The 19,963-nt window shown below is 40.5% G+C and overlaps 2 protein-coding genes across 2 annotated transcripts; both read right to left on the bottom strand.

Annotated features, from left to right (window-relative positions):
- Positions 1 to 267: 267 nt before the first annotated feature.
- On the bottom strand, positions 268 to 5,726 carry LOC115775357 (butyrophilin-like protein 8). The gene is made up of 4 exons (XM_030722891.1): positions 5,547 to 5,726; positions 3,766 to 3,855; positions 1,084 to 1,437; positions 268 to 640 (listed from the first exon to the last, which is right to left on the bottom strand). Exons 2-4 carry the CDS (start codon positions 3,815 to 3,817, stop codon positions 417 to 419), a joined length of 630 nt encoding a protein of 209 aa, XP_030578751.1. The 5' UTR covers positions 3,818 to 3,855; positions 5,547 to 5,726; the 3' UTR covers positions 268 to 416.
- A 7,089-nt stretch (positions 5,727 to 12,815) lies between these two features.
- On the bottom strand, positions 12,816 to 18,133 carry LOC115775350 (myelin-oligodendrocyte glycoprotein-like). The gene is made up of 5 exons (XM_030722883.1): positions 17,987 to 18,133; positions 14,126 to 14,479; positions 13,725 to 13,798; positions 12,901 to 12,931; positions 12,816 to 12,835 (listed from the first exon to the last, which is right to left on the bottom strand). Exons 1-5 carry the CDS (start codon positions 18,036 to 18,038, stop codon positions 12,816 to 12,818), a joined length of 531 nt encoding a protein of 176 aa, XP_030578743.1. The 5' UTR covers positions 18,039 to 18,133.
- Positions 18,134 to 19,963: the final 1,830 nt, after the last annotated feature.

The following is a 19,963-nucleotide window of genomic DNA, read 5'->3' on the forward strand; positions in this document are numbered from 1 at the left end:
TTAATTGATATTTAATTATTATTTATAGTTTTAAGTAATGCTATGAGAAAATGTTAATGCTAGAGAAGTGGGGACAGTGTTTAAAGGCTGCAGTGATTACACAGTTATATAATTAAATCCTAATGTTTTATTGTCTCAGGTAAAACACGTTTCAGGTGTTTTTTCTGATAAAAATATTATAACTACTGTCTGAAATATTAATTTTTAATCATCAATCCATCAATTTATACACTCTAAATTAATCTGTAGTTCAAATTTGTTGTTGAGAGAATTTTTGGCCTGGGACAGAAATTAAGCTGAACCATGAGATATGAGCAGTATATAAATATATATAAGTATATATATGTATATAAGTATATATAAGGTGAGCAAAGCTTTCACATTTCTGCTCCATCAGCAGGATGTTTCAGACCAGATTATTCCTCAGTAGGAAGCAAACTCAGATGCTTCTTATTTCTTTTAAGGAGCAAAACTAACAAAACAGCCACAGCAGCTACAACAGTGACAGCAGCAGCAGCAGCAGCAACAGCAGCAACAACCAGCGGGGCAGTCGGAGTTCCAACCTGCTCAACATCAGTGTTTCCATCAGCATCTTCTCTTTCCATGATGAGCTTCTCCAACGTGTCTTTGTTTGTTTCACCTGCAGAGGAAAGATCAGCTGTCAGAGCAGAACCCTTCAGACAAAGCAGCAGCAAAGAGTCCTGCAGGTCAAAGGACGAGGAGAGCAGCTTCATCTCCACGTCAGAAAACATGAAAACATCTGTTATAGGGACGTTTTTAACTTAGATAAAATACGTTTGGCTGCTGAGCGTCCACAGGAGCACTTTTAGCCTCCGTGTTAGCAGCATGCTGTGACTTTAACATTCAACAGTGTTAGCTTAATGCCTGTTTGTTATCTGTGTTACTCATAGCACAGTGAGTCACTCCACAGGTTTCACACCAGGCGACCTTCCTGATGCCACAGGGGATTCATGTGAATGTGTTAACCACTACACTGTGGAGGCATCGCATTTGCTTTGTGACAAAGGCAGAAATATCAAACTGAATTGGAAAGGAGGCGGTTCTCAGGGGGAGCCCACTCACCTGTGACTGTGAGCTCGATGAAGTGGCTGATCTCAGTGTGAGCTCTCTTACTTCTCACAGGGTTCCTCACTGCTATGTGACACTCATATATCCCAGCGTCATTAAATGTGACGTTTTTCAGGATCAGAGAAAAGTCTCCGTCCTTCATCTCCGGGTTCCTCAGCTTCACTCGCCCGTGGAAAGATGGATGCTGGTAGTTTTCATAGGAGCGGCTGTTCCTGTAGAAGTAGACGTAGCCGTCTGTGTTCAGGTCAGGTCTGCTCCACTTCAGCACTGAGATGGTTTCATGTTTGGAGATCTGACACTGAAGAGTGACGTCCTCTCCGAGCTTCACCTGCACATCCTGCTGCAGAGCTGAAGACAAGAATCATCAGTTATCATTAGTTTCACGCCAAAGTTTGTTTTTTTTAAGACATGAAACTCATTTTAAAATGTCTGATATATATATATCAAATCAAACACTGCAGTTTACACAGGTGTTGGTCTAAAACCTGAAGAGAACCCTGCACAATGTCAAATGATCCTCATTTCCATAAAAATTTTTAATTTAGCACAATTGGTTTTTATTCTGTGGAATAAAACAAGGAAAGAATGAGGAAACGAAAGCAGGAATGTGATGAGCTCATTATATGTAAATTGCGGCAATGCGATTTACAGAAAAGGGAAGAGCTTGTTTCAGAGAAATCATTACCAATTCACACACATTCAGTTTCACACTGACACTCTGATGAGTCAGCATTCAGCATCTTGCCACACAACACAGCCCAGCAGGACCACTTTGCCACTGTTGGGTTTGTTACTCATAAAAAAGTACTTGTTACTTTTCTTAAAAATAATGCAGTACATTAATTAATTAGTTACACTACTTGTTACATTACATTCCTCTTACGTCATAAAATGACCTGAAAAGCATCGTCACATAATTACCAGTTATAAACTAAGTGATATTATAAGTTACTTTATTAGTTACTTTCAACAGCAGCCGGTCTTGTGCCAAAAAGTGATTGTCTGCCACAGGGTTATAATAGTTTTGGATTTTACATTATCGGTTAGTTTTAGTTAGTTTTTACTTTTTTTTTCTTTAATTCATTTAGTTTTAATTAGTTTTCAGAGTGGTTTTGCTCGTTTTTATTTTTTGTTTATTGCTTAGTTTTAGTTTAGTTTCGTTAGTTTCAGTATTAGTTTTAATTTTTCATACTTTGTCAGGTGCAAGATTCAAAGTACAAGAGTAACTCTTGTGTAATAAAAACTCAACAAAAGATACCGTTTAAAGAAATTTATTCAACAACCAAGTGTTCAAAAGACAGCAGCACTACGTGCTAAATGTGTGTAAAAAATGTGTTTCCGTAGCTGCCTTGTGTGCGCTTCTCAGGTGGTGTGTTGATATTGGTGTTTTTTCCTCACCGAGACGTGTTCCTATGGAGCTAAATTGGGGCCATAAAGTTTGTTCGAAAAAAAATAAATTGAAACTGAAAAATTATTTTGAACGTTTTGCAACCAAAAAAAAATAGTTTGAAAATGAAAAAAAGTTTTGCAACTGAAAAAAAAGATGTGAAACTTAAAAAATTTATTTCAAAACTACATTTCAGATTCAAGTTTTTTTTTTTCCACTTTCAGATTTTTTTTTCGCAGTTTAAATTTTTTTTTCGAGTTCAAAGTTTTGGCCCTGTTTTGGCTTGGGGGGCGGAGCCTCAGATGACGGGGGTGTGGAATCATGACAATGGCAATGGCAGTTTTTACCTTGATTAAATATATATATATAAAATTCACTTTGCCAGAAACTGATTGCAGCTTGTACCTTGTGATAGAAATGCTGTTCTCTCTCAGATATCATTCAGAGAATGTTTGACACGTTTCACAGATTATAGGTCAACAAGTCATTTACAGCAGTTTAAATACAGGCGATCACTTGTCGGCAAATATCGAAAATCACTTTTTGGCACAACACCGGCAGCACCCCCGCTGCCTCAACATAAAAATGACAACCAGGAAACGAGGGCGAGTCAGCCGTGTTTAAGGGCAGCATTTCCTCTGCTACATACTGTCCGACCATCATCCACTTACTAGTTTGTACCAAAGTCCAGATTTCGTTGTTTGGGTGCTGGGGGGCTCCTGCATTAGCCGCAGCTCTGCTTCGCTCCACCTGGTGGGACTCGCTCTGTAAGTGTGACTGCTCCGTGACTCCAGATGTTTCTTCAAATCTGACTTAATGTATTTGAACCTAGACAGCACTTTGTCGCCAGCACAGAGCGCACAGCTAACCTTGATATTGTCATCTTTAGCTGACACAGACTCACAATAGTGCCTGTATTTTAGCTAGAAAACGCGCATCTCTCTCCTCCCTGCATTGTTTATGTTTGTGTCGCTGTGCTGTTATTGTCCTCATGCTGCAAAGGGGACGCAATTGTCCCATCGGCCAGCGGTCACTCCCCGAGACTCAAGAAGAAAGCAAAAGTATATCTTTGTACTGAGGAAAATGACAAAAAAGTAACGCACAGGGACCTGGATAAGTAACTTTAATTTAATGGACTGCAAATACTAACGCGTTAGATTACTCGTTACCGAGAAAAAGTAGTCAGAGTAGAGTAAGGCGGGATGTCAGTGATGTCAGTAACGCACTTAGTAATGAGTTACTGACATCACTGGTGGTTTGAGAAAAAATAACAAAGTTGCTGGACTCACCTGTAGACAGAGAAATTAGTGACAAAAACAGCAGAAATTTGACCGAAGCCATCTGTGACAGCAGGGTGGAGAGGGGAGCAGAAGCCTGACCTGAACAGAGTGAAGAACATTTACAGTACAGAGCAGCTATTTCACAGAAAGGCTGGGGATGAGGGAGGGAACACAGAACAGAAACTGAAACTATGTTTATTCAAATGTAAAAGCACGTGAGATTAAAATTCTGTGTCCAAGCAGAACTGTAAACAGCAGCGCATACAGCACACAGCAGGGACAGCAGCGCTAAATGATCCCCAACGCCCAAATTATTCAGTTCCACAACATTTTAGTGAGAACATCTCAGGAAGAGGATGTTAAAAAAATGGTAATGTGATGAGTATATGTATGATATCATTGCCCAGGTGGTTCTCAGCTCGAAACCGGAACAAATTAAATGATCTGTTTGTTTGTTTAAGGCACTCTCACAGTCAAAGTATCCATGTGCTGAATTCAACATATGAATAATACCGATCGAGTGCTTCAAAGTTTCTGTTTTCTATTAATCAGAACAGAAACAGAACATCTGCCCTTTCATACAAACCCTCTACCTCAAGATAAATAATAATAATAATAATGCATTAGTCTTATATAGCGCTTTTCTAGACACCTTTACAATTTCATGCACTATTCATTCATTCTTGCCTCTGTTTTACTTTACAGTTTTAATTTAATTCTGCTGTAGAATAAACGAGTGTCGGGATCAACACGAATAAAATGTTATTTAAAGCTATGGAAAAGTATCAACATACAGTTTAATCCAAAAGTGAAACTAATTTCAGGTTCAGCCAGCCGTGATAAGATTTTAATCTGGTGACGGTGTGCTCAGACTGAAACCAAAACTTCTCTGTGTGCAATTTCCTTAGATTTAATTTTAGAACAGAAACTATTTGATTTGGCTGCTTTAAGCGTGATACAGAGGCTCTGCTGACCGAGCCGGTTTATATCTGCAGCTTTTTTAATCTAGAGCCTGGTGGGACTCGTGTGAATGGAGCCCAGCGGTAGAGCCACAGCGCTGTTTCTCTGCAGCTTGCATGTATCCAGGGGAGTGGTGGCCATCGGGAGGTTTCCCGAACTGCCGGTCGTGTCCAGGTCGAACCGGCCGGTGAACAGATTATGTTTTATTTTACCCAATGAAGCACAGCAGCGCGCTGCAGATCTCGCGGCCACGCGCCCGGACTGAATTTCAACCCCAGCCCTGCATATCTCCAGCTGGTGATGCAGAAAGTGTATAAATGTGTTTGTTTTGTTCCGATGCTGCTGAGGCTCTTTAACGTCGCTGGAACTGCAGCTGCTAACACGGATTAGAGACTGTTCAGTTACATTAGCAGGATATTTATCACCGATAATGTTCAGTCAGTAAAGCTCGGGTCTGTTTGGCTTCAAACTGTCCTCACACTGACTCAGAGTCAGACCTGAACGCACGGAGCAGCCTGCAGTTATATCACAGTAATGTCTCTGAGAGAGGCGGCGCTCAAATAGAGGCGCGCAGAAGAAGAAACAAACAAAACGACCCGTGCGTGAGCGCGCACAGACAGACGCAGACGTTTTTAACCATCCTTCTGCTTTAGGTTTTTTGGAACCATCGAAAACCAATAAACACATTCAACCCGCTCCGTAGTCGCAGCACTGTGTTTGTAACTGTAACTGTATCTGCAGTGAGCGCGGTTTATTAAAGGCCCGTTTACATGATAAATATGAGCAAAGCTCTTACATGACTGCTGGATTCAGAACAAGTTAAAGCTCACCTGCAGCTCAGCTCCAGCAGCCATTTCCGCCTCATTGTTGTGCTGATGCGACTCTTCAAAGTTTTCTAAATATCCAAAGGATGCTGGGATTCCCGAGGACAGCAGAATATCCGAGTTTAAATCCTGACGAGATGTTAAAGAAAGCCGAAAGTCTCCGAGTGTGAGAGCAGGTTGTTTACAGCAGCTCGCTCTGACTGTTAGTGTTCTTCCTCGTGACCTACTGGGGGTGGGGTCATAAACACGTGCGCAATAACAAAGGAGCTGAAGTTACTGAAAGAAAAAAAAAGTTTATCCTGCTCCGAGCTGATCACCAACAAACGGATCATAACTCAATTAACTGTCACTTAAAACCCACCACGGAAGCTGTTAGAATGAAACTGATTCATGCTCAGCTTTATTCTGTTCATCTGGGACTGTTTTCTATTTTTGATCTCTCGTCCTCAGGAGCCTCAAACTGAGACGATGTCTCTTTGCTCACACAGTCGAGCACACACTGGTGCAGCTTTGAGTTGTGTCTCCTTTCTAAGGCTGTAGTCACCGTAATAAATTTACAGACATTAATCAATAACTGATCACATGATCAGATCTTAGAAGCACTCACTCAATAGGTCACAAAGCCTCTCAGCCTCATCTTCATCTCAGCTTGTATCTTCATCACATCTTTCTCGCATCTGTCTGCTCCACCTGGATGTGTTGTCTTCTTCTTTACCTGCAGGACTGCCCCCCCCCCTGTCACTGACTCTCTGCTGTCCTCCAATAATATCCATCCATCCATCCATCCATCCATCCATCCATCCATCCTCTTCCACTTATGTGGAGCCTATCCCAGCTGTCATAGGGCAAGAGGCAGAGTACACCCTGTACAGGTCACATCCACACTCACATTCACACCTATGGGCAATTTAGAATCACCAATGAACCTAACCCCAGTACCTGCATGTCTTTGGACTGTGGGAGGAAACCCACGCAGACACGAGGAGAACATGCAAACTCCACACAGAGAGACCAGAGCCAAGCTGGAGTCAAACCCAGGCCTTCTAGCTTTGAGGCAACAGTGCAGGAGGAACTTTAATAAAACACAGCATCACAGGTCACTCAGAGTGAAACTGAAGGAGCTTCATTCAAATCTGATCCAGGGTCAGTTTGAAGTAAGACTGAAACAATAAATGAAATCCAAATCAGAGCGTTTATTTAAACACAAAAGCAGAAATATATCCAAATGATCTTCACACAGTCAGACAACTCGGGGTGTTTGTCAATTCAGGATGTGTTGAGCCAGGGTGGGTCAGTGGGGTGGGGGTTTCCTGTTAAACTGGCATACTGCTTGGAGAGCTGATCCGGCACATTTAAAGTCAGTCTGTGTCGTCCCCACAGAAATCATTTCCTCAGCTGGCGCCCATCCAACAAGGTCAGTTCTTACTCTCAGCCTGAACCTCTGTGCAGGTTTGAAGTTTGTAAAACATGTAAATCAGGTTCCATCTACCAGGTCCTGGCTCAGCTGCCTCGTGTGTTCCAGATGTTTTCCTCTGATGGCTTCACTGACCACGATGCTCTTCTTTAGTTCTCCATGGACTAAGTGCTGCAGGGATTTGGGCATGTCCCACACTGTGATCCACACCGATGCTAAAGCATTCCTTTGGTTTGTTGGGATTGTTAACTGGTCACTGATAAGATTAAAAAGCTGTATGTACATTATTACAAAGTCCAAAAAATATAAAAGTCAGCGGACAGAAATAATAACTTGGCAGGCAGGAACTACACAACAAAACAAACTGATGCTGGAAAGTCAAAAGTAAAGTCAAAGTACAAAGTAAAAGTGGAAATAAAAAAAAAATAAATAAACAAATACAAAGGCAGGAAACTCCCACTGAACAAAAATGCTAGGGGAACTCTGTGCGTGTGTGGGCGTGTGTGGGTGTGGGTGTGTGTGGGTGGGGGTGGGGGGTTACCAGCAAAGCACAATGAATAGATAACAGTGATGTGCAGTCAGGTGAGGCAGTGCCTCCCGTCATCATGACAAGTAGAATAGAATAGAATACAATGCCTTTATTGTCATTATACAGGATGTACAATGCGATTGGAGGGCCACTCCTGTTCAGTGCCATGCAACAGAAAATCAAACTCTCTAAAATAAAAAATAAAAATATTATAATCTAGTATAATCAAGAAATATACAGAAAATAAACAATGTATAAAATATACAAAAAATAGAATGTATAGAAATATATACATACATTAAACATACGTAAACATACATAAAATATTAACAATGATGAGAAAATACATTTGACCACTTCACTGTTCAATAAAACTGTTTTCTGAATTATTTCAACACTTTAATGGTCAAAATCGCGGAATTTACACATCGCCTGTTCAAACACATGAAGAAATGCGGGGAGAGGCAGTGCAGTGCAGTGGTTCACCTCTGGTGGCGCTGTGTCACATACAACAAATGAAGCAGGCGGTTGGCGCATGCCCATTGCTGTCTCTCTTTATATCACTAATACATGTTTGATTACACATGTGCTGCACATGCTGATGTTCCACAGTCTGTGTAACAAACTGAAAGAATGTGTGTGACGTGTTTATTCTTTATGATCGGTCATAAATTCATGGTGAAAATAAGCAGGGGGAGGCAGGAAGTACCGTGTCGCACCAATAGGGGGCAGTGCTGTCCATTATTCAAGAAAAATTTTAAATTCTATATTTAAAAGGAAGCCAAGGAAGAGGAGCCAGTATGGGAGAACTCTGCTCTCTTGATCACAAATCACAGAGATTTAAGACTGTGTGCAGGAAGAGTGTGACCTTTCTCCACTTGTCTCAATTTATTTGGAATGTTAAAGATGTTAAAAAACTACACAGATTACCAGTTAACGAATTAGCCTCTTAATTCTAAATGAGCTCAATGAACTCAGAGATGACCTGGAATCTACAAATTTGAAGGAGTTTCCATTAGTACATGGTACCAGGTAGCAGATACTTTATTTTAGTACTCACTCAGCCGGAGTTCCAAGTGATCTGAGGAGATCCTAAACTGTGATGTGGAAGAACAGCAAAATTCACAGTTCTGGACATTTCAGACCACACTCAAAAAAAGGAATTTAGGTTGTCATTACATTAAAAAAATAGTAACATGTTCTTTAACAAAATAATTTCATGTTTCAAAGGCAAACGTGATAAAATCATGTCAGATAAGCATGAAATTAACAACCTAACGTTCATGAAATTCAGTCATGTTGAGATAACATGATTCAATGGAGTCAGAATGATCTTGCGCCGAAGACGGAGCAGCGAGATCACGGGAGATCACGCGAGATCACGCGAGATGACATACCATTTGGTGTGCCCGGGAAATTTCGAATGGCAGTTATCAAGCGAAGAAGGAAGTTGGCTGGCGTGCATCATAAAAGGTAAGATTCAGTCTTTTTTTTTTTCTCGTCCGTCTAAATGCAAATGATAATATGTGAATCAAATCATCAGCAGACTTTAATCATTTTCCGTAATATTTGGTCGCGTAACATGTTTGTTAGCTAAAGTGACGATAGTTAGCTGGCAATTATTCGTGCTTCTCTACCATTTGCGCCAATGTTTTGCCTGTTCCATGCTTGTATATGGCACATTATTTTATGTTGTGTGGATTAAATAGGTTAATTTTAGGCACAAACAATGCTTCGTTTTAACTCTGCAGCTCCTGGAGCGATGTCGCTCGCGCTCCATTCATTTTTTCCTATAGAACTTGTGTGATGAGGCCACCGTGGCTTCACACAAGTTCCATAGGAAATGAATGGAGAGGGAGTGACGGATTTCCATCATATGGACAAAACGACCCTTTAACACGAGTGGATCATCGCGTACAAGTTTTTCCACGCCTCCACAGCTCTGTGCTGTGAGCGTGCATGCGTGTGTTGTGCTCGCTGTGCAGAGGTCAGCTGTTATTTTTTCTTTACGTCAGCTGAAGCCACCGTTAGCAGCCATCGTTCAGTGTTGGTCTTGTGCGAAATTCTGTTCCCGTGTGAAAATCTGTTCCCCCTGTGTTGGGAGCACGCACTGCAGCCAGAGAGGCGGATCGAACTGTCTTCAGCAAACCTCATTTGGTATTTTCCCCAGTGATTTATGTACAACCTTCCCTACCACCCCTAACGTGCCCTATATTTCCAGTTGTTATTCATGTTGCATTCCAGAGACCTATACCAAAAGTTTGAATACATGTATAGATGCACCTCTGCTCAGGATGAATTAAATATTTAATGGTTGAAAATTTATCTGATCTCTTTCAGAACATCACTTGTCTGTTGTTCATCTGCATGAGTACCAGTGAAGGGGGTCATCGGCCATCAAGTTTTTGATTTCAGTGGTTAATAGTAAGTTTTACCAGATCTGAAGTGACTGATTCTAATGTTGGAGTGCTTATAAAGCTAAACCTGCATGTGAAGAAGCCAAAAAAAGCAGAAGTAAATTACTGCCCCAGCTATCCAGCCAGTGAAACAGCAGAGACACTGGAAGAGTTGAGAGTGACGCTCCTCTCAGAAGTAAAAAGAGAAACAATCATCAGAAGTTGGCAGAAATGATGGACAAGACCTTTGCACTCAGAAGGCAAGAATGTATTTGGAGAGGCCCCCATGATAGCAACAAGGTGGCGAGCTCTCTTCCATGTTTGTGACATAAGTGGATGAATGCATAAAAGAACAAGCCCCACTGCATGCAATGTGTCACAATACATATTGGCAGACTCCGAGAAGTTACTCATACTGATGTGGATTTACTGAAGGCCAGCAACTGTAGCCTAAGGCTACATTCACACTGCAGCCTGAAGTGACCCAAATCTTTTTTCTTTTTTTTTTGCCCTTATGTGACCTGTATCTGATCTTTTCATGTCAGTCTGAACAACATTGGATTTCACAAAAAAAATCGGAATTGAGCATTAAGGCCTGCACTGTGAATGTAGCTTTAGTTGGCCTTCTGACAAAGAAAGTTCATGTATAGATAATACATGTTTTATGCATTTACATTTCTTAAACAGAACTGCTATCTCAAACGATTACCAAAGGTGACGGTACAAGTGCCAAACTAAGTTTTGTCTACTTTTTTGGTTTTTTTTGTAGGTGAGTGCAGAGTTCGAGAGAATCACAACAATCCATTTGCAGTCAACATTCTTCTCCAGGCTTGATGTTCAATCTGCAAACCTAATGAAGGCGTATGCCAAGAAAGGAGGCGTTCAAGGGAGAAAAATCAAGACCATCCTGGCACCCATAACCCAGGTATGATACCAGTGTAAAAGTGACATTACTGAAAACTGGTCTATTGTAGAAATGACTGAGCACCACATCCTTTGTTAAACTAGAAGGATGTAAACTGTTTTGGAGTGGTCTACTTTTCACATATTTCAGGCATAAATATTTCTTAGATGACATCTTCAACTAGGTGGTAAAATAAATGTTAAAATAATTCATTTTAATCATGGCGTGATGAAAGGAAACACAAAGTAGTAAAAATAGTTAAGTAATGGATTCTTAAAGATCTTTTTAAACAGACTATCCCTGATCAAACAATCTAAGCTGTATAAAATGTTAGCCACTGATCACTTTTATATTATGACTTCCTTTGAATTTAGTTAAGTTTCCAAGTGTGTGAACCTACACTGCTGGATTGTTGAAATTGTGTTTTCACTGTTTTCTTCTTTTTCTGATCTGCATATTAAGAATGAAACTATTGAAGTCAGAAGAGAATACATCCTCAAAGGTCTCTGCATGTACCTGAATGAAGACCCAGAGAAGCTGGTGAAGGAATACCTGGTATGTTAATTTACCTATGTGTTATGATAGGGATGATCAGAGTTGGAGTTAATTGGGCTTCCTGTGTATTCCTATTAGATTTAAATTATGTTAAGAGAAGGTCATTAAAACTCTTCTTTTTCTTCTTTCTCTTGGTTAAATTTCCAGTTCAATTTATTTATAATGTTCATTTAAAAATAACAAAAATTTGACCAGGACATTAAAAACATGCACCATACTTTGGCACAATCACAAACCACCCTTACCTACTAGACATTTACAACCCATTGTTACTCTAAATTGAATCACATGCTGTCGTTGAGGGTCACTTGAAGAAGGGGGAAGGTATAAGCACTGACTTGTGGGACGTCTTTACTAGGGCTGGGTGGTATATCGAGTTTTTAAGAATCTCGATATATATTTTTATATGCGATATAAGATGAGACAATATCATTATATCGATATAGTCATGTTACAGTCATACTTGTTTGTCTCTGAAAAACTTCACACTGCCTCACCTTTCTCCCTCACCGCTTCACCCATAAATAATGCAGGAAGCGACAGCATGGCAGTGTTGCCAACTTAGCGAATTTGTCACTAGATTCAGTGGCTTTTCAGACCCCGCTGGTGACTTTTTTTTTTTTAACCAAAAAGCACCTCGCGACCAATGTAGCGACTTTTCCCGGTGATGTTGCCGATTTTGGAGAGTTTTGGAACCTGAAATCCGCCGCTGTCGCTGTGTTTTGTGTACATACAGCCTTCATACTGTGTCCATTTATATGCTTTGGCATTGCCTGGACCCAAGAGTCCCTGGCCATACACAACTAGATAGCATAATTTGGTTTGTACTGTAAGTCATGTGACCTTAAAAGCGGAGGTGGGTCTTTTTTGTGTGCATGCATTGTCATGGCATTTACTCCATCATGGGAACAAGACAGGTTCTGCACATGGAAGATGTTTGGTTTGTATATAGAGTTGCTATGGAGGGCTTTGTACTCGCCCATAAGTATGACTGGTTTGGAATGACAGGCAATGTGGCAGACCCTCCAAGCAAACTTGCAAATTGAGGTGACTGGCCATGGAATACTGGGCCTGTTTGGGATTCACCCTCTGTCCTTGTCTTTCTGACAATAACAAACACACATACCCTACTTTAGCTCCTAGTTTTTCCTGTAATGAGACAATATACCTTTTCCAAATTGGAAAATCTAACGCTGGACTCACGATTACCACAGACAGGCCTATGGTGGAGCTAGTTGTTGGAAGTATTTCACCATGACTCAGTCAAATTTTTATGTTAATTGGTTATTTGATTACATGTGTTTTGTTATGAATATGGATTAGGGTAGTGAAAGCTGTTTTACATACTGTAAAGATTGTGTACTGTAAATATGAATGCAGTGCAAATCAATTTAAGAAATCTTTATTCTTTTTTTGCAGGATGTCAATGAAGGTGCTCAACGGCCATAGCAGAGACTGCGTTTGAAATCTTTGTCCTTCAAGCAGAAGGTGCAGAGCCTGGTGATGACCCCATGGATGTTGGGAGTGGAAGTGATGAGTAACTTGGACAGTGTATCTTTTGCTGTAGAGAAGTTGCTGGGTCTTGTCTATGTGCTAAGAGAGGCAAGAGGTTTATTCCTTGTTTAGTAGTCAGCAAGCATCTGCACTGCCCATGTAAAAGTAATGCATTACATTTTTGGAAATACATTTTTAGAAATACAATTCTATTGTATTTTTTCTAATTTGTTGTGTATTCTTTCAACCCTTTCAACCAGTACTGTTAAAACACTTAATTTATTAACACTAAAAAACTATTCTTTAAGGTAACGTAATTCAATCATGGAAAGTATTTCCACAAGATTAATTGCTTTCTTTCAGCATAAAGCAAATTTGTTAGGCTAACTTAATTTCCATGAATTGGATCAACTTAATTAAGTAGTGTAGTTATACCACTGTAAAATAAGTTGAATTCAACTAAATTTGAATTCATCTGAAACAAGTAAATTCATTTAGTTGGTCCAAAACATTACAAATTAGTTGGGCTGGCTCTATTAAATTAAATTGGGCCCAACTATAGTAATAGGTTGAATCAACCTTAATAAATTAAGTTGAACCAACACAGGTGCTTTAAATTGGAGCAACAGAATTACATAATGCTGAAATAAAGTAAAGTAATCATGTGGAAATCTTTTCCATGATTTTTTTATGTTAATCCAAAGAGTTATTTTTTTGAGTGCAACTGCTGGTTATGTGCCTCAGTGGGCTGCTTCTTCTTCCTTTTAAATCTCCACAGAACTACAGAACCAGCTACAGCAGCAGCAGCAGCAGCAGCAGCAGCAACAACAACAACAACAACAACAACAACAGCAGGAAGAACCATCAGGACAGTCGGAGTTTCCTCTTCTACCACATCAAGCGTGTTTTCATCTTCACGTTCTCCTTCTGTGACGTTCGTCTCCATCATGTTTCCATGTGTTTCACCTGCAGAGGAAACATTAACAATCAGAGCAGAAACACTGAGACACCAAAGCAGCAGTGAACCAACAGGTGTGTGTTCAACAGGTGAAACTGCAGAGACAGCAGCTTCAGCTGCTCATCAGAAAAAGCTATTTGAGAGCAGCTTCAGCAGTAAAGAGGACTGTGGCTGAGTTTTAGCTCAGCACCACGTTACAAATGGAGAAAATTATAACTGGCTCATAAAGCTGTGCAGTTTTAGATTCTCACAGTTTTTAATTTTACACTTAAAATTTATTTTCTTTTTCCACGTTTTTATGATATGAGACCTGAGTGTGAGCTCCACAGACTCACCTGTGACTGTGAGGTTGATGAAGTGGCTGATCTCAGTGTGAGCTCTGCTACTTCTCCCAGGTTTCCTCACTGCTATGTGACACTCATATATCCCAGTGTCATTAAACGTCACGTTCTCCAGGATCAGAGAAACGTCTCCGTCCTTCATCTCCGGGTTCCTCAGCTTCACTCGGCCGTGGAAAGATGGATGCTGGTAGTTTTGATAGGAGCGCCTGTTCCTGTAGAAGTAGATGTAGCCGTCTGTGTTCAGGTCAGCTCTGCTCCACTTCAGCACTGAGATGGTTTCATGTTTGCAGATCTGACACTGAAGAGTGACGTTCTCTCCAAGCTTCACCTGCACATCCTGCTGCAGAGCTGAAGGAAAGAGAGGAATCATCAGTTTCTCTCCCTTCACTGTTATTTTAACAGATAAAGCTGCTGAATAGCCGGGAAAAAAAAAAAATGGCTGAACAAACTTCGGGGAAACGTTTAATCATTCAAACCTGAATCCAGTTTCCAGTCAAGTGAACAAACTTCTACGTGTGAAAAGTGAAGTCAGACCTCTGACTCAGTGGATTGCAGAACCACTTTTAGCTACAATAACTCAAAGTAATCATTTTCTCCAGAACTTCATGAGTCTCTCACAGCTCTTCAGACTCATCTATAAAATTAGGCATAAAATTAGGAACATGGATGATTAACAGACACCAAAACAAATGTAGCCTCTAGCTCTCTGCAGCCTAACTTCAGCTAATTAGAGTCCCTGAACAAGACTGTTGTGTTTGTGCTGTTGGAGCATTTTTAATGCAAATAGCTGACATTTATTATGGCTGCTGTGCAGTTAATTAGCTAACAGACCATCCAAGAAGTCTGCTCCTGACCTGAGCAGCTGTGATCACAGCTGTCCTGTAAGGCTGTCAGGTGGTCTTCACCTGTGCACCTGAACACACATATTTGACGATGTGTTCAGTGTCCAGCTGGTGGTCCTGCTCTGCTTAAACCACCAAATGTAAATCAGTGACTTCTGACTGATGCTAATTCAATTTTATTTATATAGCTCCAATTCACAACAACTGTCACCTCAAGCTGCTTTTTAATGCAGGCTACAGACCCCCTGTGAGCAGCACATGGTGACAGTGGGAAGGAAAAACTCCCTTTTAACAGGAAAAAGCCTCCAGCAGAACCAGGCTCAGGGAGGGGCAGTCATCTGCCGCGATGGGTTGGGGCCCCAGCAGCCTAGGCCTATAGCAGCATAACTAGGGGAGGGTTCAGGGTCACCTGATCCAGCCTTAACTAAGTCCTGCTGGACTTTCATTGATGTCACATTTGTGTGGATGGACGTTTATGGTCACAGAGGAGGTTAAGGGATTAACTGCTTCACATTTTTAATCTATGACCAAACGTCAGGAAGCAGAAAGGGAAAAAGAGTCGGCCCTGAAGCTGCAAGGGGATCAGGTGGAGGAAGGCCAACCATTGGAGCAGGAAGCTCAGAGGACCTGCCAGCTTTAGATAAGCCTGAGCAGAGATGCTGTGACGGCACCTATGATCCATAACAAGAAACACGCACAACCACGCACACACAACCACACACATGCACAACCACACACAGAAATTAGGTTGAAATTGTTTTTTAGCATGAAAATAGGACAACACTGCCCACAACCACCAGATGTTCCACTGAGGACATGATACAGAAAATAGACAACCTAGTTTTGGAAAGAATTAGAGCACACACACACACACACACACACACACGCACACGCACACACCCACACGCACACACTTCTGTTGCTGTCAGAGCTCAGTCAGAGTTCAAATGCACAGTTTACAATGTTAAACCCTTTAAAGGACAAACGTCTCCATCTGCTCCAAACCTCTCCAACATCTCCCGGGGTGCCAGGTAACAGCATTCCTGCATCTCACTGCAACCATTCCAGATGCTTCCAGAAGAGCTGCCATTGAACTCCATCAGACTGGATGAGTCAGTCGGGACAGCATCAAGTCCTGACTGAGCATCAGCATTTGTGAAAATGGATTGATCAGCTATAACGAGTGATGACACATTTGGCGGCTGTAGATACCGACATGTTTCCCACCTCAGAGCTTTCTGCTCAGGTTTCTGCTTGTTCTCATCATGCAGCAATTCCCTGCTGACAGTTTACAATCCAGCATTGAGACATCACAGTTTATTTTACACCTTTACCAGTGGGGGCATCCAAAGGGGGGGCTGAGTGCGCTGACAGATTTCTGATAGGATAGTTAATGAGCAGTGATGTCAGTAACGCGCTACTTAGTAACGCGTTACTCTAATCTGACTACTTTGTCTCGGTAACGAGTAATCTAACGTGTTACTATTTGCAGTCGAGTAATCAGATTAAAGTTACTTATCCAAGTAACTGTGCGTTACTATTTTTGTCATTTTCCTCAGTACAAAGATATATTTTTGCTTTCTTCTTGCGTCTCGGAGAGTGACGTCTGGCAGATGCGACAGTTAAGTCCCGTTTTCGGCATGAGGACAATAACAGCACAGCGACACAAATGTAAACAATGAAGGGAGGAGAGAGATGCACGTTTTCTAGCTGAAATACAGACACTATTGTGAGTCTGTGTCAGCTAAAGATGACATCAAGGTTAGTTGTTCGCTCTGTGCTGCGACAAAGTGCTGTCTAGCTTCAAAAACACTACGTCAGATATGAGGAAACATCTGGAGTCACGGCGCAGTCACACTTACAGAGCGAGTCGCAACAGGTGGAGCGAAGCAGAGCTGCGACTAATGCAGGAGCCCCCCAGCACCCAAACAGCAAAAGCTGGACTTCAGTACAAACCAGTAAGGGGGGGAAGGGCTGAAAAAGTTGAAAAGCCCTCTACTTTAGTATGTAGTAGAGGCTGGTATTGTGCAAAAAGTGATCGTCTGCCAAAAAGAAATTTTCGGTATTTGCCAGAAAAAAATCATTCCCTGTATTTAAACAGCTGTAAATGACTTGATGACCTATAATCTGTGAAGCATATATCAAACATATCTCTCCTGAATGATATCAGGTTATTCTGAGTGAGAAACAGCATTTCTAGCACAAGGTAGAAGCTGCACTCAGTTTTTTGAAAAAGTGACTTTTATATATAGATTTTTTTTTTTTCAAGGTAAAAACTGTCTGACATTAAAAATGTCTTTTTAAACAGAAATCTGGCTCACAAAGCTGCAGAAATCACAACAAATATAACATCACAGTTATATAAAGATATTTGAAGTGGCCAAAAAGCTCTGGATTGATTATAATGTAGGTACAATAACACAGACTCCTAAAGATTGTTGAAAAACATCTTCTGCATTTTATGAAGGGCTTACTTCATAAATCAGGCTGACTGAACTCTGTTTACCAATATAAGCAAAGATATTACACATAAAAACACACAGAAACATCAGAATCACTTTATGACAGACGATCACTTTTTGGCACAAGACCGGCAGCTGTTGAAAGTAACTAATAAAGTAACTGTAATCTAACTTAGTTACTTCTAAAATTAAGTAATCAGTAAAGTAACTAAGTTACTTTTTACTTTTTTTCAAGGTAACTATACCATCACTGTTAATGAGTACTTTTACTTTTTCTCTGAAACTTTGGTACTCTTACTTAAGTAAAGAGTCTAAAAAATTCATTTCAACAGTTTGTGAAACAACTCTAAACTCTGGAGATTATTAGTGATCAGTCTGTATGAGGGCTGAACTTGAGCCTGAGAATCAGAGTTTAATTTAGTTTAGCTTTAAATAATCCTGGAAACACTGCTGTGACAGCAGACACCCCCATCCCACAATCTGTAGTGTCAACATCATCTGTGGTCTCATTATTAGTCATTACAGTGCAATAAATAATCTGTTTCACTCACCTGTAGATGCAGAAATTAGAGACAAACACAGGAGCAGCTTGAAGGAGTCCATCAGTGACAGCAGAGAGAATGCAGACTGAACAGAAAGAGATTTGCAGTCAGGGCAAAACCTTTATGTAGAGAGGGAGGATTTTACCACAAAAACAAAACCAAAAAAAAAACCACCCAAAAGATCATGTTACAACAGAAAATGAAATTCCAGAAGTATTCAATCACTTTCTCTCTCACACACACACACACACACACACACACACACACACACACACACACACACACACACACACACACACACACACACACACACCCCAAATTTTTCCCAAGATATTCAGGATTATTTTTCAAACAAAAGAACTAAACAAATCCCCCAAACAACCCAAAAATCAGAAAAAGGAATAAAAAAACTAAAAACGCATTAAAAAAAATAAGTATATGATATTCTCTAAAAACAATGAACTCCTGACTGCCCCCCCCCCCCTTTTTTGATTTTGCACTTTTATGTCCTTCAATGGGAGACAACAGTCACTTTGTATCCCTGAGCGCTCTTGACCCCCACTCCCTAACTCTACCATCCATACCAAAAAACAAACAAATGCAAAAAGGGGAGAAAAACAAGCCACACACACTGACTCAGATACACACACACTGACTCAGATACACACACACTGACTCAGATACACACACATAGACAGATACACACACAGACACGTTTCCTTTTACTATGCGATTCAGCATATGCGAGTTTTTCCCAGATTCCTGACCTTTTGTTTTCAGGTGCACAATTTAAAACAAAGAATTGAACCAAACTTTTGCTTTATCTAATATCTGAGCATCTCCCTCATAATTGTTTACATTTACTGCAACCTTGATATTTGTCCTCTGGACTTTATTCACCCTTAATTTGTTTTACCGGTTTCTTTAGGATTTCATCCCCCTTTTTTTTTTTTTTCCTTTTTTCACTGCAGTATCAGCCCACTTGTTCTCACACACACACACAGATACACACATACACACAGGCCTCCTCATTCACACTTTTAGTTGCAACTTTTACTAACAATTTCATGCCAGTTTATTAGTCTATTTATTCACACAACACTTATGTTACAATTTTTATTTTCTGCCAACGTATATACCATGAAAGATCGCCCGAAATATTGGTTATGTTCAATTTTATCTAAAACAGCCACGAGTCTATTCTACAAGCAAGTCATTATTTTAAGTCTAATCTGATTACAATTCCACCAGTCAGGCTTGACCTCTAGAACAGCTCTAATTAATGTTTTAGTGATTTCAGCACACCACCACCCTAGCTATAAGTCTTTAATCCGGTTACTCGAACATTTAGATTAGCTCTATTAATGTCTTAGTGATTTCAGCACACCACCACAATGGCACGACGTTAGCTATTGAGTCTTTAATCTGGTTACTCAAGCCAAAGGTCGGGGCCCGGACATTTAGATTAGTTCTATTAATGTCTTAGTGACTCAAAAAAACCCAAAACACAATACTTTTTAGACTTTGCTGCACACACGTCACTACTCGTCATCTTTCATGTATAAAAACCAGTTCTCACACTCCATACTTAATGCTGTGGATTACAGGAGTTATTTCTATTCAGTAGAACTTCTTGGTTTAAATAAATTTAAACTATAGCCTACTGCTATAGGGCAGTTTTACATTTCCAGTATCTCACAATCCTTTTCTCACTTATTTCAACTCTTATAAATTTGTTCTCTCGAGACCTTACCTCCTCCTCACTCACAAAATTTCAACATCCAATTCTGCAGGATTCGGTTATTTAAAAACAGGTTTCTGTTTACCTTATTTATGAGGCGCCCCCCGTGAGTGTTTTGAGTTAAAGTCCCAAGGTGAGTCCTGGAGGAAATATTCCCCTTTGTCCTCTTTTGTCAATCATCCTCCTTCACAAATTACGTGTCATTACCTGTTATCAGTCCTTATCACATCGGGGTCACCATCTGA

The sequence above is a fragment of the Archocentrus centrarchus genome, unplaced genomic scaffold (assembly GCF_007364275.1).
Source record: "Archocentrus centrarchus isolate MPI-CPG fArcCen1 unplaced genomic scaffold, fArcCen1 scaffold_107_ctg1, whole genome shotgun sequence".
Lineage (NCBI taxonomy): Eukaryota > Metazoa > Chordata > Actinopteri > Cichliformes > Cichlidae > Archocentrus > Archocentrus centrarchus.